Source organism: Schistocerca nitens, chromosome 8 (assembly GCF_023898315.1).
Source record: "Schistocerca nitens isolate TAMUIC-IGC-003100 chromosome 8, iqSchNite1.1, whole genome shotgun sequence".
In the NCBI taxonomy this organism is placed as follows: Eukaryota; Metazoa; Arthropoda; class Insecta; order Orthoptera; family Acrididae; genus Schistocerca; species Schistocerca nitens.
In genome coordinates, this window is record NC_064621.1 from 498997994 (window position 1) to 499021061 (window position 23068).

The 23068-nt window shown below is 35.8% G+C and overlaps 1 protein-coding gene across 2 annotated transcripts in view; it reads left to right on the forward strand.

Moving 5' to 3' along the window:
* Window positions 1-6809: 6809 nt before the first annotated feature.
* LOC126199082 (TBC domain-containing protein kinase-like protein) overlaps window positions 6810-23068 on the forward strand; it is a 74191-nt gene continuing 57932 nt past the window's right edge. The window contains exons 1-3 of one of the 2 annotated variants that reach the window (XM_049935819.1): window positions 6810-7039; window positions 7134-7337; window positions 21663-21909. In XM_049935819.1, the coding sequence (XP_049791776.1) occupies window positions 7033-7039; window positions 7134-7337; window positions 21663-21909 (458 nt within the window). In that variant the 5' untranslated portion in view covers window positions 6810-7032. The remainder of the gene's footprint in view (window positions 7040-7133; window positions 7338-21662; window positions 21910-23068) is intronic. The other variant, XM_049935821.1, reaches the window with a different exon arrangement.

A 23068-nucleotide genomic window follows, 5' to 3' on the forward strand; every position in this document is an offset into this window, starting at 1 on the left:
AATAGAACATTCTTTCACAGTGTTCAATCATTTCATTGAATTACACTTAAGTTAAAATAGACACATTTGAGTTTTTTACGAAGATTACATGAATGCTTGATGTCTCTTCTTTTGGACATGTCTGAAAGAACAAACATCACACAATCATACAGTTGATTCCTCTTGATGGGCAATTAATCCACAATCGTCAGTGTGGATGCACAATATTGTTCGACCTCCACATGGGAATCTAAAATTACCAAGCATGGAGGTTATGGATGAGGACTGCAGACAGGTGGCACTAGATAGGGATAGAGTGGAGATAGTCCATGCATTTTCAGTAAACGTGGTGTTTGAATGATGAAGTGGTTAACGCAACTGCCAAAGAAGCAGGACATCCCAGGTTCAAGTCCTAGTCCAGTACAAGTTTTCATTCACCTCTGCTGATTCCACACAAAGTACTGATATAGCTGACACTCGTTCCTTCCCTTTCCTTTCCTTTCTCTCCTGTCCAAATACAATTCAAACAAAAATTTTTGCAAAGAGACAATTCTCTGTGGATCCTTAGATAAAGACAAGAATGTAAACATTATGCAGATGTTCATATAGGCCTAATATAAATAACCCTTTTAAATAGACAAGAAATGAATGAAAACCAGTCATTGCCTCATTCTCATCAAAGTAAAAAGAAGCTATTAGAAAAATTACGAAAAATACCGAAATTAATCTGAAACAAAACAGAGAATTCCAAACAGTAACCAGCGACTGCTTTAAAATACGAGCGCTATTTAGAAATAAGGGCCAATTGGATGCAAAATGGAAACTGCTGTGAAAATAAAAAATATCTTATTTGTAATAGTTAGATTCAACTTCCACCTACTTCTCAACATAGTTGCCACTTCTTCTTAGGTATCTGTCATAGTGTTGTACCAACTTCCCAATAGCCTGATTACATAAGGCAGCCACCTATACTTTTCACCAATTGTCTGCACTGGTCTACATTTCTTTATCTGTGCCAAAATGTTGTCTTCATAACCAGCGGTTTATGTGGGCTGAGATGAAACTCAGGGGGTGCCAGTTATGGGTTGTATTGTGGATGATCAAATGCTTCTCATCGAAAATGCTGTTAGAGTATCTTAATTGCCATGCGGACTGAAGCCAAGATTTTTCATGAGGAAGGACCACTTGACAGTATGTTATGTGGGCTGCATGACATCAGATCGAATCTCTCACCAAGCCCTCACATATAGAGGAAGACACCATTTATCTAGGCATCTTTTTGAGCTCACTTCGCACTCAGAACTGAAAGAGTGACATGATGCAATTGGCAGACATACTAGAGACACTGCCCAACACATCTACACAAAGTTTCATCAGATTTTGGCGTGGTTTTATTTTCATGCCCGATCAGACGTTACTTTCCGAATAGCCCTCATAACACAGAACATTCTTCACAGTATGCCTGATATTATCCTGAATTGTATAATTGAAGCTGCCATCGAAACTGTTACATGTACGCCTTACTATTATTACACGATCTTTTTTGTCATTTGAGCCCCGCATGTGGCTTAAAATACCATCTACAAGTTAATTATCACCCAAAGAGTCTGTAGCTGTTCTGACATTCTTCTTTCAAGACTATTGTCTACTGAAACAAACTTCTTGATTGTCTTAATCGTTTCCTTTCTAGCTTGGCTAGGACTGTATGCCCTGTACTGTTAGACATCTTCTGAACTTATTTGAGTTGCTTACATGCTTTTGTGTCCAGTCTACAAAGCACTGCAGCTATTGGAAGAGACCACGCTGCAGTTATCAGACTTGCTGCATCTTTACACTGATTTCAAAGATTTAGCTGTAATCCAGTCTTCTAATCTAGCCATAATATTACTATCACAAACCACAGTTCGCCATTGTGCTAACTCTTCTTGTGCCACTGGCAACTTATCTCGAAGTTTCAAGATTAGCTGCTCTTTTTCCATATAGTGACAGTTACTATACATGACCACCAACGATCTCCCTTGTGTAGGTTGTAGGACATGAGACATAAAAATACCCTGACATTTCTTGCACAGGTCTCATTACTGACAATTCTTCGAAAGTTTGCTAACTTGTCTGTTTTCATCGTAAAGTTCTGAGTGAAGTGTTTGGTTAAACATATAGTTTAATAAAAGATTGTTTTCTACATCGTTTATTGTTATTTATTTTATGTACAATAATAACATTTTAAATAAAAAGCCACTAAGAAACATCTCCATATTTGCACTAAATGATAATATACTTGACATGATCATCAAAATCATTTTATTTCTTATTTCATGATATGTCTCAGAAGAACTCCATCAGATCTGTGGCATAAAACAGACAATATAACATAAGTTATTAAAAAGGAAACAATGTAACAATGCAGTGATGCTGAAAAAACATATCAATAATACGAAATATTTTTCACTTCCTGCTCCATTCCTAATACCATCTGTGGCCATAGATAGTATAAAATTGTACAATATAAACGATTTCACAGCAGTCTTGAAGAGAAAGGTATTGAGGGAGATGTGACTAATACACAAAAAAATGCACTGGACTAGCAACTAAAGTTAGCCTTAAACAAAATTATCATGGAACATGATGGGAGTTCATAAAACAGTGTTCCTTTTAGTAATTGCAGGTGCAATATGACATAACAAATGAGAAACTGATGCCTTGATTTTGAAAAGTATCAAATTCAGATTCCTCTTCCTCAAACTCCCTGTATAACGTGTGAAATTCCCCTTCTATACCACGTAACAAGATTTTTTCGAACCTATGCATTTTCTTTGTGTTGTTTTGCATTTCTGTCTCCCTCCTATAATATACAAGCTATCGCTGCAAGCTGCAAGCCATTTGACTCCAATAAATATCACTTTCGTACAAATGTGGACTCCAGCAACCATACATATAAGCTACCGTGTTGTGTATGTACACTGTATGCATAAAAACAGTTGAAAACATCCTGCAAAGATCGCAGTTCCCACAAAAAGAACCGTTGAGGACAGCAATATGAGTTGAGGTCACATGACTTGTATTGACTTGATGAGCAGTGCTGTGACGAACAGTGTGAACATACCTTGATGTGAATGCGCCATAACGTGATGGTACCATGAGGATAGTGTGAATTGGCCGTTATCATACAAAATCAAATATTTTTAAGCAGTACACATAAACGAGCTGTAAGAGAACAGAATCTGACATTCTGAAACATTTAGTATCTCTGTAGCAAGTAAATGTTTACATAAGACTAAATTCCAAAATTTAAACTTGCAAATAAATATTACACTCGACAGGTACAAAAAGAAAGTCTTCGAAATTGAGATTCAGCCCTGGCATTTACATTTTTCTGTATCACTACTCAGAATACATTTGATATTAACTAACATATTAAGTAATTTATTGAAGAAACAACGATGTCCCCACTGCAGATGTCCTGAAATTCTTTTGAATCACCGACATGTTTGCTAGCAGGACTGTGATCACTGGCTATTGTAAAATCGTCCATTTTAGTCTGTTTCTGGATCTGTATTATTGACATCTTCACTATCCACCAATTAACAATTTCATCAAACTTAGGATAGTTAAAACTGGCATGTTCCTGTGCATTTTCATCTTCTAGCAGCGTAATGAATAGTCCATTAAATTTCGGACATGCAGCAGCGAAAATCAAATTTCCTACACTGATATTTCGGCCGCGTATCGTCTGGCCATCCTCAGAGTGAGTCACAAGACTGACGACAAAATGCCAAGCGCTGCCTTATATGCTCCACCGTGGCGGTACTGCGCATGCGAGTCACATATGCTGGTCAGTGGCAGAGAAATACGTTTACACATGCGCCGCCTGTGGCGAAGGCATATAGACATTCGATTCGCTTATCGATGTATGATCTGCGGCGGTGACACCATGACGACTTCTCTACAGTTTAATTACCCCAAGAGCCGGATTCCATGCTTTGTCCAAATTAAAACTAATATCGCTATTTATTAAATTATTAGCTAATCTAATCTCTATAGCTTCCTTGAAGACAGATTCCCAAGAAGAAGAGGTGGATGTTAAAATCTTCACATCACTGTAATTCATGGAATACCCTGTACCAATACAATATCCATGTATGATCTGCGGCGGTGACACCATGACGACTTCTCTGCAGTTTAATTACCCCAAGAGCCGGATTCCATGCTTTGTCCAAATTAAAACTATTATCGCTATTTATTAAATTATTAGCTAATCTAATCTCTATAGCTTCCTTGAAGACAGATTCCCAAGAAGAAGAGGTGGATGTTAAAATCTTCACATCACTGTAATTCATGGAATACCCTGTACCAATACAATATCCATGTATGATCTGCGGCGGTGACACCATGACGACTTCTCTGCAGTTTAATTACCCCAAGAGCCGGATTCCATGCTTTGTCCAAATTAAAACTATTATCGCTATTTATTAAATTATTAGCTAATCTAATCTCTATAGCTTCCTTGAAGACAGATTCCCAAAAAGAAGAGGTGGATGTTAAAATCTTCGCATCACTGTAATTCATGGAATACCCTGTACCAATACAATGTTCGGACACAGCTGACTTGTATGGCTGTAATAAGCGTGTGTATCTTCAATTTTTATTTGCGCAGCTGCAAGTCCGAAATTTAATGGACTATGGCATGTTCCTGTACACTCATTTTGTACTATAATGAAGAAAATAGGTACATAATTCAAGAGACGCGTTCTAGGAGACCACAGCATGAGTCAATAAGGCATATGAACAACGCACAAAGAAGTGTATAACGCAACTGATAACAAAACATTATGGAGTTGGCAATATGCAGAAAGTAGGAGGAATACAGAATCATTCTGCTAGAGCTGGCCTTCGACAACAAGTTCGAACTTTTTCACCCAGTCTGAGAGGCCACACCCCATGAGTTAAGGGTTACACGGACCCACTGTCATTTATACACTAGCAGCAGGTTGTACTCATAGCATCAGGGTTGGCCATTATAGTTAACTACATAAAATTATCATTCATTGCAGTTACAAATATCTACCAAAGAGCCCATAGATTTAGCGCTTTAAGGTGATGTAATTGAACACTGGAATATGGCACACATTGGGATATTCAATACACAAATTTGAAGCAACCTATTTAAAGACAATAGTACATGACAATCAAAATGTTCAAAATTTAAAATAACAGGAGTACATGACAGTAAAAATAATAAAACATCAAAAATTCGTGAGGTGATAAATAAAATTATTTCGGCTATCAAGCAAGTATATTGTTACTTACTTCAAGTAAAATAGTCCATAGATGAGAGTTTTCCAGCGAGAATGGCATTAAATTATTTCTTCGAGAAATGAAATTTATTTATGAGATAACTGAAATTATTTGTGAAATAAAACGCTCACACGATCTGCAAGAGCAGTTTAGTTGATCTCAAGAGTTTATTAAAGAAGATTATAAGGAACATGAAAAATGTTTGCTGGCACAGTAATGGGGGTTAGTTTATTTTCTAACCATTATTTATTTACTTATTTCGAGTTCTGTAAATCCATATGAGAATGTATCTCTGGATATAGAATGTGTCAAATTTTTACAAATTATTGTTTAGTGCACAAGTACAATGTTCTTATCATATAAATAACATGAATAGATAAGCTACCATACAACGTTACATATAAGTTATCATACTTGACTTTTGAATGAATACACAGCTATACATACAGATATACACATACATTTCTGTTTTAAATTACATTGTACATAGACAAAGATTGATGATTAGGCCATAAAGAACACAAAAATAGATTTAAGCATACTCAGGAGCTATTATGGATTTTGGCATAGAAATTTTTCTATACTATAACATTCATCTAGAAGGAACTGCATCAGCTTTGCTTTAAACTTGGGTATGTCTCCAATCAGTTCTTTTATTACTCGTGGGAGGGCATTAAAAATCTGGGTGACACTGTATAAAACCGCATCTGCACCATTATATTTGTTTTTAGATCATAATGACTATCAATTTTTCTTCTGGTGTTATAATTATTGTACAAACTATTGGTTTTAAATACGGTGATATTTTTTTAAACAAAGCACATTAGGGAAAAATATATTCAGCTGTTGTTGTAAAGATTTGAAGATCTCAAAACAAATTTCTGCGTGAGTGCCTAGGATTGAACACTTTTCTTGTTATCTGTTGATTTCCTCAGAAAATTACTACATATGCCATAAGCTGATGGAAATAGCCAAAGTATGCTTTTTTATTGTGGTCATCTCCCTATTGTCTGATATGATTCTCAAGGCAAATGTTGCTGAGCTTAACCTTTTGCACAGATCTTGAAGGTAGTAATGCCTCTTGGGTTTGCTGTCTATATGCAGACTAAAGAATTTGGAGGACTCGACCTTTAGAATCTATGGCAGACGATGAAGACACACGTATCGGTACCAGTATCGTAGCTTTGAGTGACAAAAGAATAGTAATCGCATAAATATTTCTGTCCACTAATAGGTATTCACTGGTTGAACTACTTTGATTGGACGTATTTTCTCACGCCTATAGTTTCGAAGTACGGATGTAACTGTAGTACTGGCAGATGCGTTAAAATTAAACTTCTATAAATATGGCCCTGATATCAACCGCGTGTAAATGAATTATTTAGCTAATGTGGGGCGTACTTACATACTAGCATGTCGACAATCACTGCATTGGTTATTAGGTTTGTTTATACCCGAAGGTGAACATCTCTGACCACTGTCGATATGTTGTCAAAGTGGGCGTGCAGCGGGAAGTTTGTTTGGTCTTTGATGTATAGTGGCGCTATGTTTTGATTTCATCATGTTGCCGATTTCTAGGTTATGTGTACTGTGTACTTTTACAGTTTTTAGTCATCTGTTAAGATTGGATTCCTTGGCAGTGGGTGATGTGTTTTAAACAATAGCCACTCGCATGTTCATTAATTTTATAGTCTTTTATGAACGTCTTTCTCTGTTGTTGAAGACGTTTACTGTCATCGGTGACATTTCATATACGTGATGACAGGTGACTTATTTCATCTCTCAGATGTTTAGTTTCGTTATAGGGAATGCTTGATTCCAGTTTTATAAGGTAAACTAATTTTTCACAATTTCCGTAGTAGATAAGAAGCATCAAGATGACATTGGAAGCCTCTTTGGAGGCATCACTTTCTTCGCCAGGAGCCATCCAGGCGAAATGTGTGGCAGTAATGGACTGCCATTGACGCCGAATTCTATAACTATTTATGGAAGAGCACAGTTTCTCAAAACCATCAAACATCCGCATTTGTGTACATACGTGGACATAATAAGAGGAAAACATGGTTAGTTTAATGATTGGTTTTGGTTCCATTAATTCTTATCACTCACAATACCGTTTCGATGCCTGCATCTCGTGGAATTGGAGAGCAATATGTATGTAACATCAGTTGTGTGTGTCTTCTTTGTTGAAGTTTCTAGCAGGCCATAAGTTCTGTGAATTATAATTAACCATTCTCAACAGGTCTCAATGAAATCGCATGTAACCATGTTTCTAGCATATTGTTTTCCGGATCTATCAATTTTATGAATTTGTAGATAGATCCTTGCCTTTCATATTGTTAGTTAGTGCTTTAAAGACGAGTGGGGGTAGGAGTTGACACGCTGCCAGATGCTTCTGTGTGTGTGTTGTAAGACAGAACGTATTTTACAGGATGTGATATAATAATAATAATAATAATAATAATAAACAACAATAAAAACTATCAACACAGTCATACACAACAAAATAAATGAAAACACAACTATGGAAGAGTTACAACTACTGGTTTATATAGGAGCACTCACTACACTAAATATACACACTAGGCAGAGATCAGAACCAACCAACACACAGAAGAAACCCACAAAACCAGCATGGCAACACAGGCTACAGATCAGAATAGAAAAACTGAGAAAGGACATCGGACAGTGAACACAATTTATAAGAAATGAAATGTCAGAAAAAAAACGAAAAAGGTTAGGTAAAATCTCACAACAAGAAGCGATAGAGCAATTAGATGAAAAGAAGCAGAAATTACAAGCATTGGCCAAACGACTTAGGAGATACAAAAAAAGTGAAAATAGAAGGAAACAAAACCAAACATTCAACGCAAACCAAAAGAAATTTTACCAGACAATAGATAACACACACATTAAAATAGACAATCCACCAAACATAACAGACATGGAACACTTCTGGAGCAACATATGGTCAAACCCGGTACAACATAACAGGCATGCACGGTGGATACAAGCAGAAACAGACACATACAAGATGATACCACAAATGCCTGAAGTGATAATTTTGCAACATGAAGTCACCCAAGCTATTAATTCTACTCACAATTGGAAAGCCCCTGGAAATGATAAAATAGCAAATTTCTGGCCAAAGAAGTTCACCTCAACACATTCACATCTACCTAAATTATTTAACAGTTACATTGCAGACCCATACACATTCCCTGATACACTTACACATGGAATAACTTATCTGAAACCTAAAGATCAAGCAGACACAGCAAACCCATCTAAATATCGCCCCATAACATGCCTACCAACAATATACAAAATATTAACTTCAGTCATTACACAGAAATTAATGACACATACAACACAGAACAAAATTATAAATGAAGAACAAAAAGGCTGTTGCAAAGGAGCACGAGGATGTAAAGAGCAACTGGTAATAGATGCAGAGGTGACATATCAAGCTAAAACTAAACAAAGGTCACTACACTACGCATAAATTGATTACCAAAAAGCTTTTGATAGTGTACCCCACTCATGGTTACTACAAATATTGGAAATATACAAAGTAGATCCTAAATTGATACAGTTACTAAACATAGTAATGAAAAATTGGAAAACCACACTTAATATCCAAACAAATTCAAATACTATCACATCACAGCCAATACAAATTAAGCGTGGAATATACCAAGGAGATTCATTAAGTCCTTTCTGGTTCTGCCTTGCTCTGAACCCACTATCCAACATGCTAAATAATACAAATTACGGATACAATATCACTGGAACATACCCACACAAAATCACACATTTGCTATACATGGATGATCTAAAACTACTGGCAGCAACAAATCAACAACTCAACCAATTACTAAAGATAACAGAAGTATTCAGCAATGATATAAATATGGCTTTTGGAACAGACAAATGTAAGAAAAATAGCATAGTCAAGGGAAAACACATTAAACAAGAAGATTACATATTGGATAACCACAACGACTGCATAGAAGCGATGGAAAAAACAGATGCCTATAAATATCTAGGATACAGACAAAAAATAGGAATAGGTAATACAAATATTAAAGAAGAACTAAAAGAAAAATATTGACAAAGACTAACAAAAATACTGAAAACAGAATTGACAGCAAGAAACAAGACAAAAGCTATAAATACCTATGCTATACCAATATTGACCTACTCATTTGGAGTAGTGAAATGGAGTAACACAGACCTAGAAGCACTCAATACACTTACACGATCACAATGCCACAAATATAGAATACATCACATACATTCAGCAACAGAAAGATTCACATTAAGCAGAAAGGAAGGGGATTTATCGACATAAAAAACCTACATTATGGACAGGTAGACAATTTAAGAAAATTCTTTATAGAACGAGCAGAAATCAGCAAAATACACAAAGCAATCACTCATATAAATACATCTGCTACACCACTGCAATTTCATAACCACTTCTACAACCCTTTAGATCACATAACATCAACAGATACGAAGAAAGTAAATTGGAAAAAGAAAACACTACATGGCAAGCACCCGTATCATCTAACACAGCCACACATCGATCAAGACGCATCCAACACATGGCTAAGAAAAGGCAATATATACAGTGAGACGGAAGGATTCATGATTGTAATACAGGATCAAACAATAAACACCAGGTATTACAGCAAGCATATTGTTAAAGATCCCAATACCACAACAGATAAATGCAGACTTTGTAAACAACAAATAGAAACAGTAGATCACATCACAAGCGGATGTACAATACTAGCAAACACAGAATACCCCAGAAGACATGTCTATGTAGCAAAAATAATACGTCAACAACTTGCCATACAACATAAACTAATAAAACAACACGTTCCCACATACAAGTATGCACCACAAAATATACTGGAGAATGATGAATACAAATTATACTGGAACAGAACCATTATAACAGATAAAACAACACCACATAACAAACCTGACATCATACTCACCAATAAAAAGAAGAAATTAACACAACTAATCGAAATGTCCATACCCAATACAACAAATATACAGAAGAAAACAGGAGAAAAAATTGAAAAATACATCCAACTGGCTGAGGAAGTCAAGGACATGTGGCATCAGGATAAAGTTGACATTATACCAATTATACTATCAACTACAGGAGTCATACCACACAATATCCACCAGTACATCAACGCAATACAGCTACATCCAAACGTATATATACAACTACAGAAATCTGTAATTATTGATACATGTTCAATTACCCGAAAGTTCCTAAATGCAATGTAACATATACCGTACAGTTAAAAGGAAGTCACGCTTGATCAAGGTCCACGTCACTTTCCATTTTTAACCAGACCTAAGGTCTGAGAAAGGAAAGAAGATAATAATAATAGCTTAATTCAACATCGAATGGTACACTGCACATGTACAAAGAAACAGTAATGATTAAAGTTATTTGTACAATACACAAGACACATTCGGGTCGACAGAAGTGTCCGATCCCATGCGTCGGCTTTGACCCGTGACGTAAGGGTGTTGTCGCGTGTGACGTCATGACGGCGCGGAGTTTGGTTTGTGTGTGGCTGTCTCCAGTTCTGTTTTATCTTATTTTATTTACTTTTCTGATCTGTTCGTTCTATCTCGTGAGATTTTTTTTTTTTTAATTTTAAAACAATTATTACTTTTTTAATTATCTGTTTCCTCCAATTTCTGTTTTAGTTTATTATATTTATCTTTCTGATCTGTTCGTTCTGTCCCATGAGATTTTTTTTTAAAAAAGACAAAAAACACTTATCAGCTACTGAAGCATCTTTATCTTCTATGGGTTGCAGGGGTTACGACCCCTGGGGAGGTGGGTGGGTATTCATGCATGGCTGTCTTCACTTACACGTTGTAGCTATGCAAGGCGTCTAAATTTGTTTATATTTAGTTTGCCCCCCCCCCCCCCACCCAAAACACCCCATTTTCCGCGCTTGTCCCGTTAGTGTCATTAGGCTTCTTATGGAAAGTGTGTGTGTTTGTTTTTGTTTCCACCATATTTGTGACATCATGGGTCAAAGCAGATGGGTGGCATCGGACGCTTCCGTATTTCCGACACATTCTTCTGAATATGTCATTAATTTACAACAAAATAGCATGTTTACTAATTTCACAAAGCATTTGTTGTTCTTCATATAAGTATGGTGCTGTTCTAATGTGTAGAAAGGGTTTTTTACTAAAAATTTCTTAAGCTGATGTTTCACTTTAATTGTAGAAGAGCCATGACTGCACTAGGCAGTGCATTAGCTAATTTTATACCTGCGTTCTGAGGCCCCTTTTCATAAAGTGCTGTTCTGTGCCTGCCAATTTAAAATCTTTCTTTATTTCTGTATTGTACTGGTGGAAATCTGAATAAGTGTTTGGGTGCAATCTTTTCACAAGCAATATGGCTTTTAGAATGTATTTGTTTATAACAGTTAACACATCTGTTTTTGGAAACAAGTTGCACAAGATTCCCTATATTTTACTCCACAGATTATTCTCACACCCCTTTTTTTTCAGAATGAGTAGCTTATCTAGATTAGCTTTGATTGTTGCCCCCCAAATTTCAATACTGTAGTTCAAGTGAGAGGAGAAAAGAGCATGGTATGCAGTCTTTAGGACTACAGTGTCTCTACAGAACTTGCTAATTGTACTGATTCCAAATATGTTTTTTGACAACTTAGTTGCTAGGGAGTCAATATGTGTGTCCCATTTCAGGTTGCTTTGGATTGTTACGCCAAGGAATTTTACACTATACTCTTTCTTTACCAATTCGTTGCCAATGTATAATTTAATTTCATTATTCAAACTACTTTTGTTAAACTCCATCAAACATGTTTTACTGGTGCTTACATTTAAGTGGCTTTCATTAAAAAACTGAACAATTTCTTTTGTCACATTATTACACTCAGCCTCTAGTTCATTACATGATTCCTTTTTACACACAATGGACGTGTCATTGGCATACAGAACAAATGGCTCTGAGCACTATGGGACTTAACATCTATGGTCATCAGTCCACATACAGAACAATTTTGGAATTTATAATACAGTATTTAATATCATTTACATAGATCAAGAACAGAAGGGGGCCCAACCGGGCCCTGGGGCACGCCATATTTTATATTTGTATTTGTATTTCTTTATTGGTCCTGTAAATCGTGTTTAGGTACATATTTTGCACAAACGATGTAGGACAAGTCAGGTTGGTACAGTATATACATCATCATTCACATTGTTATTTTGAAAGGGTAAATAATTAAAAATTATTCAATACATGTTGAATATTGTTGACAAATTTAATATAATAAAATAAAATGATAGACTTATTAAGAATATTTGAGGAATTACACTATACTTTTCTGGTACTCTAAAAACTTGGAAACAGAATAGAAGCAGTGGTCAAGCAAGTACTCTTTCAGTTTCACTTTAAACTTTTGTAAATGTTGTATATGTTTCAAATAGGATGGCATGTGATTGTACAGCATTATGCCAGTATGATACACTCCTCTCTTACAAATGTTTGTACTTACTGTATTGACAGGCAAGTAATGTTTCTGCCTAGAATCATGAGGGTGGTAATCACAGTTATACTTGAAGATATTTCCACCTTTTAAAATACTTCCTTTTTTTAAATTTAATATTTCATACATATATAAGCAAGGAAGAGGCAGTATACTGAGATTTTTAAATATTGGTCTACAGGAGTCTCTGTACTTTGCATGGTTTATTATTTTAACAATCTTTTTCTGTAGCCTAAATGTTTTGTTTGTACCTACGGAGTTCCCCCAAAAGATAATGCCGTACATCAGCAGTGACTGACTACTGCCATGGTACATTGTGATCACAGACGCACAGCTTGTATTTTGTGCGAGGATTCTTACTGCGTTTGTAACTGTATTTAGCTTTTTATTTACATGGTTAAGATGTCTCCCATTTTAAGTTTTGCTGTATGTGTATACCTAAAAATTTTGTGTCGCTCACATATGAAACAGTTTTTCCATCAATTTTAAAAACTGGTCTTGCAGGATGTAGCTTCTGTGAATTGTGGAAATTGACTGTCACTGTTTTTTCATTATTTACTATTAGCTTGTTTGTTCTGAACCATTGTGTCAAATTTTGTATTATACCTGTAGCTGTTTTTTGTAGGCTTTCCTCATCACGTGATTTGATTAGGATATTTGTGTCATCTGCAAAAGTACTGTTGTCCCTTTAGTTATTTTTTCTGGCAAATCATTAACATAAAGAATGAAAAGATTTGGCCCAAGGACTGACCCTTGAGGAACTCCATATGTAATGTTTTGTGCATTACTGTAAAAATTACAATTTTTTTGTGTTTTTATGTCTTTGTATTTTATTTGAGTGATCTGTTGATGGTCATGAAGGTAGGAATGTATCCACTTGTTTGGCAGGCCTCGTATTCCATAATTACCTAGCTTCTGCAACAGAGTATTATGATCAATTACATCGAAGGCTTTACTAAGGTCAAGAAATATGCCAGACACTTGTTGCTTATTATCTACTGCAGTTAGAATTTCATATAAGAAGGTATAAAGAGCTGACTGTGTTGATCTGCCAGTTTTTAATCCATGTTGCACATCACTTATTATGTTTTCTTTATTTAGAAAGGCTGTCAGCCTTCTAAGAAATAGTTTTTCAAGAATTTTACCAAAGCCTGACAATATTGATACATGTCTATAGTATGCAGCTTCATGTTTGTCCCCTTTCTTGTACAGTGGTGTCACTTTTGCCATTTTCAGATTTTTTGGGAATATACCACTCACGAATGATGAATTGAAAATATCCATTAGTGGTTCGATGATAGATGTTACACTTGCTTTGATGATAATATCTGGTATTTCATCAGTACCTGCTGAATACTTATTGGGTAACCTTTTTATAATGACAGATAATTCCTCAGGTGTCGTTGGAGACATGAATAGGGTTCTTGTAAGAATTTTTGTATCTGACTGGAGTGTATTGCTCTGTGGTTGTGAGTTGTAATGTTTGGTAATCAGGTGGTGTGCAACATTAGAAAAGTAATTGTTAAATTTATTAGCCACTACTGTGGGGTTGATTATTTTATTGTTGTTTTTCATGAAGTTCTATATTTTTGTGGGCTAATGGTCTCTGATTTATAGACACCACTTTCTGTTTTAAGCAGAACAAATTGTTTTCTGTTGCTTATATAATACTTTATTAGGTCATAAGCAGTGACTCTAATGCCCATGCTTGTCTAATTGGATGTCAACATTCACACAATCAAAGGCTTTTTCCAGGTCTAGCTATACACCTGTCACATGTTCCTTGCTTTCGATACCCCTTAACACCTCTTCAATTAGTTGAGCAGCTGCAGTGCTTGTTGATTTACCTTTGAGGAATCCATTTTGTTTTTCAAACATCATGTTGTGTTTGTTAAGGAAGTTTATAATCCTGTTGTATACAACTTTCTCAACTATTTTGGAAAAGACAGGAAGGATTGAGACTGGTTTGTAGTTTTCTATTTTGTTGTTGTCACCTTTCTTAAAAATGGGTGTTGTCTGTGCTATTTTTATTCTGCGTGGAAAGGTGCCTGATTCTATTATATTGTTGACTGCTACAGACATAGGTACAGGCTTTTAAAACATTAATTTTTAGGCCATCATGCCCAGCTGAATTAGACGGTTTTAGAGAGCTAATGATGCCCATTATTTCTGCACAGTTTGTGGGGGCTAGATATATACTATGGTCACATGTGTTACCTTTAAAACTGTAGTGCATGTTTTTATGTTTGTCATTTATAGCTTTCCCTACAGAAGAAAAAATATTCATTAAAAATATTTACAATTTCCAGTTGGTCTCTTATGTGCATGCCAGTGTCTTTCATAGTGTCATCCATACAGGATTTGTCATTGCAGGTTCTAAAACTGTTTATGACTACCCAGATGCCAGCAGTTATGTTGTGTGAGTTTTGAAGCTTATTTGCAACATACACCTAATTTCTCTTCCAGTTGTCACACTGATAAATATTTACACTTGAATCTATCAGAAGTAAAACAAACCAGGAAGTTATTAAATCTGAAAGAAGCACATATTACCTAACTGCAATACACGCACTGAACCAATTTTCTGATACTTAGTCATTGCGTGGGGGGGGGGGGGGGGGTAAGAGATGAACATGGACATAGACATAAGCATTTCTAGGGGTATTTCACCATTGATAAATGTAATAGAGGGTGAGGAAATACTAAATAGTGTGGAAACATGGAACATTTTAATATTCTGTCAAATGCAATGAAGTTTCTTAACAAAAAATCATAAGTAGAAAATATTTTTAATAATCATTTTTTAAGTGTTGTAGAGAAAATAGGATCCAACTATTCATTACAAAATGCAAGGCTGTATATGGAAGAGGTAATGCCTGTGCAATTTGATAAAATTCAAATTCAAGCGACCTCTCCTACTAAAATTAGGAAAATAATAAATTCACTCAAAAGTAAAAGCTCACATGGAATTGATGGCATTTCCTACAGAGTACTAAAAGCTTTTTCCCAGTCACATATATTGTAGCTCACTGAAACAGGACATTGTTCAGGATGGACTGAGATATGCTATTGTTAAACCATTGCATAAATGAGGGGGGGATAGGTCTGATGCTAACAACTGCTGCCCTGTCTCACTTTTGACAGCTTTATGCAAAATTCTTAAAAAGTAATGTGTCAAGAGTAGCTTCACATATTGTAAAAATTAAGTACTGAAAAAATCTCAGTTTGGTTTTCAGGAAGGCTTTTCAGCAGAAAATGCTCTCTGTCCTTTCATTGATCAAATATTACATGCTCTGAATAACTGAACACCACCCATTGGGATTTTTGTGTGATCCCTCCAAGACTTTTGACTGTTTGAATTGTGAAATTCTTCTAGATAAGTATAAGTTTTGTGATGTGAGTGAAACAGCAAAAATTGTTTAATTCATATTACTGGAAGAATGCAGAAGGTTCAAATTAGTAGTACAGATAGGCTGCAAAAATCAGCAGTGTCCTCTGAGGAGGTATCAAGAACAGTGCCCCTAGGGTTCAGTGTTTGTTTTCATTCACCGTTTTCATATGGCATCATATTTTTGGGTAATTCTTCATTAAGATAAATAGTATTCATTGCACAAAAGCTTGTAATCATAATAATGACTTGCCTCTGTACATTCATGAAGATCCAGAGATAGTTATTCATGCAGATGATACAGGTCTAGTAATCACACTTAATAAACAAGAATTAGCTGAGGAAATTGTAAATAATGTCTTTCACAATATGAGTATTATCTGCTTTTCTGCAAATGGGTTGACTTAATTTTGACAAAATGCAGTATTTACAATTTTGTACAGTAAATGGTGTAACACCGTTGATATAAGCTTTGAACACAAATCTGTTGCTAAGGTAGAGTATTCAAAATTTCTGGGTGTGTGCATTGATGAGAAATTGAATTGTAAGAAACACATGATCTGGTGAAACAGTTACACACACACACACACACAGGCACAGAAGGGGATGAATTATGCTGCCACAAAAATCTTTTGTCATTTGCCAAAGAGCATTAAAACTTAAAAGTCTCACAGATACCAACCATTATTTTAAAAAAATAAAAAGAATTTCTACATGACAACTCCTACACAATAGCTGAATTTTTAGATATGAAGTAGTAATTCTTAAAAAAGTTATGGAAACTTATGTTAAACAGACAAGTTCCACATTACGAAATGTCGTATTCATGATCTATGGAACAAGTATTAATGTAATGTAATGATGAGAATGGGGAGAGACAGTCAAGTAATTAGACATATTTGCATTTTTTCAACAATGTCACATTAAATAATGCCCTGGTTTACTCATATTTAAGAAAGAAAGTGAGTAAATAGCTTATAAACCTTCTGTAAAAATAACACATGGTGCTCACCCATGAGCATTTTGTAGAAATCTTGTTGAGTTGGGCATTCTGGCTATTGCTTTACATAATATTTATGCCCTCATGAACTTTGTTGTAAATAATGCACTGTGGTTCAAAAGGAATGATACTGTGCATAATTACAATATCTGAAGGAAAATTGATAATCACTATTCGACATTACAGTTGTCTTTAGCCCAGAAAGAGGTCCACAATACTGCAACAGAAATTTTTTATCAGTTACCTAAGGATATAAAATGACAAACAAACAGCAAAGTCAAATAATCTGAAAAGAAACTGAAAAAGTTCCTCCATGACAAAACCTTCTATTCTGTAGAAGTGTAGTTCCAATTGCAATGTGTAAAAAGTGGTTGCTAGAAATTACCAACTCAGCTCTGTATGTTTCTTTAAAAAATTACAAATTAATTTGCATTGTGAATGTAAAGTGACTTGTTTCACACCATTATAATTTATCATGTAGAGTGATCCATGGAACAGGAAACTAACTTTGTGGTCTTTATGAATGAGGAACAGTGCTTTTTTTGTGAATAGCAGAGTACTAAATGTGTTGGTACTAAGGGTCGATATGTCCAAAAGACATGGAGTAACTGTGGGAAAGGCACCAGTAATTAGTAAAAATACCTAAAATAAGTGTAGAAAAATCAAACAGTTGAAAATACAGGGTGCAGTAGTGACAGTATTATGAAAAGGGTAGCCGAGTCACAAACAGTCACAACAAAAAGTGTCTCACAATTAAAGCTTTCGACCATTAAGGCCTTCATCAACAATAATCTATCTGCGACCCAGCATCTCCCTTATATCGTGAGTAGCAACTTTCCTTTTACAACATTGTTACATTCCACCCTGGATTTTCCATTGTTTGAAAAGAATGGTTTCTATTCACCATATAGCAGAGATGCTGAGTCGCAGTGTGTGTGTGTGTGTGTGTGTGTGTGGTTTTTTCTAATTCTGATGAAGGCATGTTTGGCAAAAGCTTTGCTTGATAGTCATTTTGTGTGCCTGTCTGTGACTCAACATCTCTGCTATATGGTGAATGGCACCTGTTCTTCTCATAATATTGTTAAAATAAATGTGGTCAACACAAAGGGCAACAGCACCATAAATTTTTAATTTTTTGTTAAAATGCCATTTTCTCACATCAGCACAGATAAATGAAACAACTAAAGGTATTTTCTTCTATATGTTGTTTGTAATGAAACTGCTTTGGAAGCAGGTGCTGACAGGTATGAATATTATTGAGAGTTCAGATTAATAAGTCATGGTTGCAAAATTCTGAAACAAATTATTCACTGAAGAATGGAAAAAAATGGTAGAGATTGATCTCTGGGGGAATGTGTGTGAGTTCAGGGAAAATGTAGGAACATGTAAGAGAATACTCACCTTATGAATGACCTTAAAGATGCATTAAAAGAAAGAGATAGAGCGCAAAGACACATTTATGTCATATGTAGAATTAGAAAAGCTTTTGAAAAAATTGTCTGGAATAGGCTACACTCTTTCAGATTTTGGAGTTTACAGGTATAAAATACAGGGAGCAAAAGATCATGTGCAACTTGAACAGAAAAAAGACTGCAATTATGAGAGTCAAAGGACATGAAAGGGAAACAGTGTTAGAGAAGACAGGAAGACAGGGTTGTAGACTGTTATCAGTGTTATTCAGTTTGAAGATTAAGCAAACGTGTCTACATCTACATCTACATTTATACTCCGCAAGCCACCCAACGGTGTGTGGCGGAGGGCACTTTATGTGCCACAGTCATTACCTCCCTTTTCTGTTCCAGTCGCGTATGGTTCGCGGGAAGAACGACTGTCTGAAAGCCTCCATACACGCTCGAATCTCTCTAATTTTACGTTCGTGATCTCCTCGGGAGGTATAAGTAGGGGGAAGCAATATATTCGATACCTCATCCAGAAATGCACCCTCTCGAAACCTGGCAAGCAAGCTACACCGCAATGCAGAGCGCCTCTCTTGCAGAGTCTGCCACTTGAGTTTGCTAAACATCTCCATAACGCTATCACGGTTACCAAATAACCCTGTGACGAAACGCGCCGCTCTTCTTTGGATCTTCTCTATCTCCTCCGTCAACCTGATCTGGTACGGATCCCACACCGATGAGCAATACTCAGGTATTTGTCGAACGAGTGTTTTGGAAGCCACCTCCTTTGTTGATGGACTACATTTTCTAAGGACTCTCCCAATAAATCTCAACCTGGCACCCGCCTTACCAACAATTAATTTTATATGATCATTCCACTTCAAATCGTTCCACACGCATGTGAAGCTTACCAAGGAGAAATTTAGAAAGTGAATTATGGTTCAGAGAGGAGAAATAAAATCTTTTAGGCTCGTCGATAACATAATTTAGTGAGAGATGGGAAAGGACTGGGAAGTGTAATTGAATGGAATGGGTAGGGTCTTGAAAAGAGTTTATAACTATGAACTAAAGTAAATCATGGGCAAGTGAGTGCAGTCAATGTAAATCAGGTGGTGGTGAGGGACTTGGATTAGAAAATGAGATACCAAAAGTAGGATGAGAATTTTTCTGTTTGGGGAGCAAAATAACTGGTGATGCATGAAGTAGGAGGATGTAAAAAACATAATGTCAATAGTTAGAAAAGTATTCTGAAGAAGTTTGTTTAATTCAAATTTAATTTTAGCATGAAGAAGTCCTTTATGAAGGTATTGGTGGAATGTAGTCTTATGTGGAAGTAAATTGAGGGGGGTAACCACTAGACAGGAAAAGAATAGACGCTTTTGAAATACAGTAATACAGAAGAGTGCTGAAGATTAGATGGGTAGTAACTAATGAGAAGGTACTGAATTAAATTGGGGAAAAAAAGAAATGTATGGTGCAACCCGTTTAAAAGAAGGCACACACTGAAGTATCAAGGAAATTCAGTTTGGTAATGAAGGGAATATGGGGAGGGAGGGGGTGAAAATTGTTGAGGGAGACTTACACTTGAATACAGTGAGGAGGCTCAAATAGATGTAGGTTGCAGTAGTTATGCAGAGTTAGAGAGACTTGTGCAGGATTGATTAGCATAGAAAACTATGTCAAGCCACCCTTAAAGAACAAGGGACAGTAGATTGAATTAGACAATTATATTGACTTGTTGCTGTTCATTAATTGGGTCTGGGATGAAAGACTCCATATTACTTTCAACATGATAAATGCTGTGAACAGATTCATTTAGCAGTTCATATTTAATGCTCTTTAGATTTCATTACAAAGAAGGACCTTCCAAAATTTTGAATTAAAGTGTAAGTTAACAAGGATAAGTGCTTGTCAGAAACTATTGCTATTGCAGGTTAACTGTCATTCATGTTCATTAGCACTAATTTCACTAACCTGTGCTAATATATTTTGTCATAGAATTAGGTAGGACTAATATGGGTTACAGTTAGCTAAATAGCTCTCTCTTTGAAAGAGTCTAATGGTTTTTCATACCATTCATCTGCTAATGTTTGCGTAATATTTGCTTGGGGACACTGCTTATTACTAGATAATCAGGTAGTCTAATACATTTCTAATTTTTTATTCGTAAAAATCTGTCATTGATATTTAAAGTAAGTTTAGTGGAGCTTAATGTGATTTCAGAGTAGAATCTCTGTCTTAAGGGATTCATGACGTTGGCTAATCTTAGAAGCTCTGTTATTACATGAAGGTGCAATCACATTTTGTACTTTTAGCTGATCTATTGGGATTGCTTGTCGGGTAAAGTGATTGCCTATTCAGGCAAGGGTCTCACCAAGCACAGTCCTTTACACTGTCAGGAAGTTTCAGAACAGTTGCCCACTTTGATAGGGAGTGGAAGATTCAGTCTTCAGACACCCAGTGAACCTTACCACAATACTTTAAATATGATGTTAATGCTGATACATGATCTTGCACCAACACAGTAGTTGCAATTAGAACACTTTTATGTTCTAATTATTTCAATGCAACTTCCAAATTACCCTGAAGATTTTACATTACCTGTTCTTTTACAATAGTTATGTTGTAATAGTAGCCTAAACACTGCCGCATTGCCGAAAGTGAGCTGTATCATGTCTCATTGAAACTGTAACACAACAGTGAAAAAGATACTGATATTTTAGTTAAGATTATTTGTGTATAAATTTGTTTACTAAAAGATAATGTTTATAAGGTTAGGTACTTCGGTTACTAAAAGTTATTCATGTTTCAGTTAGTGAGAGCTATTCACTTAACGTAATGTTAACTTTATTTGCAAGTGGGCTATGCATAAATTAACAGATTATAATTAATCTCATATGTCAAAGAATAATGTTTAATATATGATTAAAGTAAAATTGCTGCAACATTAAATTATGTTTCTAAGAAATTCTATGTATAGTTACAATTCTGTTTTTCTAACATTGGCATTAATCAATACTTGTTGACAGAGAGGACGATGGTGGTGTGTCAGTATCATCCCAAACCTTTAAGTGGACAGTTTCTCCCACTCAATGCATTACAGAAATTTACTATGCAAATAGTTGATGCTTTAAATCACCTGAATACTTTGCGGATTGTCCATCGAAGTCTTTGTCCAGAAAACATATTAGTTGATGATAAAGGAGATGTGAAGCTCTTCAATTATGGACTTTATTACATGACTGGAGAAGGAACTGATGTTTCATTTCCCATAGGGTGAGTAGTGTTATAAAAATTTGAGTCATATGTTGTATAGAACAACAATTGTGTGGCTATTTTATGCCCAACAGTGGTATTTTCTTGGGAAACTGTCATATAGAGATTCCATGAGTTTGCAAAAGAACTCTGAGATTACTTTTTATCAGCAGGTTTTGTGTGTGTTTTATAGAGACTGCTACCAATCACAGTTCTTTGTTATCATGCTAAAATTATTTTCATATTGCAGCATGTGTTGAGATATAACATCAGGCAGATTAGACCAGATAGATTGTGTGCATGGAGGCTGTGCTCTGAAAATTGAGTTCCCACCTGCAGTTTTTAGGATCAAATTCTAATGCGGAGGATCCAAATGGCATAGGCATTGAAGCAGCTGTAGATTGGAGGGAAGTTGGAGCAGAATGAAAGAAGATCCACTGTCTGCTTCTACATAATTGTGGTCAGTTGAATTATTGGTGAAGAAATGTTTCCAAAGAAGGGTTGCTTAAAAGAAAGCAGGTGTTCGACATGTCCAATAAGATAAGACTCGATATGGACTGAAAGTGAGGCCTTACAAAAGGACTGTGACTATCATATACAATATTATGAGAGTACAGGTTTACAACCAGGTTAGGATTCTGGGGATGATGCTTGGGAATAGTGTGATTAATGCGATGAGAACTAGGTTGTAACTATTTCAGGAGGTGAAGTGGATTAGCTATGCAAGTTTTTAGAGCTATGAGAAGTTAAGTGGGGGTAATGAATTCTTTGGTGGTTAATGGTATGCTCAAGTGAGAGTGGGATACGATGGTGCTGAGAATGTTGTTATAACTCCTCGAGAGCAAGTTTTGCCCACTTGCAGAATTGCTGTAATGCAAAATGAGCAAAACAAGAAAGGAAGGGTAGAGTTTAACACCGGCTGACTGTGGTTTTGCTAAGCAGCACATATACTTGGATTATGAAAGGACAAATAGAAAATTGGCCATGCCTTTCTTAAAGAAATCATCCTGGCATTTACTGGAGCAATTTAGTGAACTCACACAAAACCTAAATCAGGATGACCGAACAGAGATTTGATCTGTTGTTCTCTGACATGCAAGACAACTGTGCCACCTTGCTTGATCAAATTGAGCAGACACATATTAGTAGATGACTATTAGTGTGCTAAGTAGAATTAACA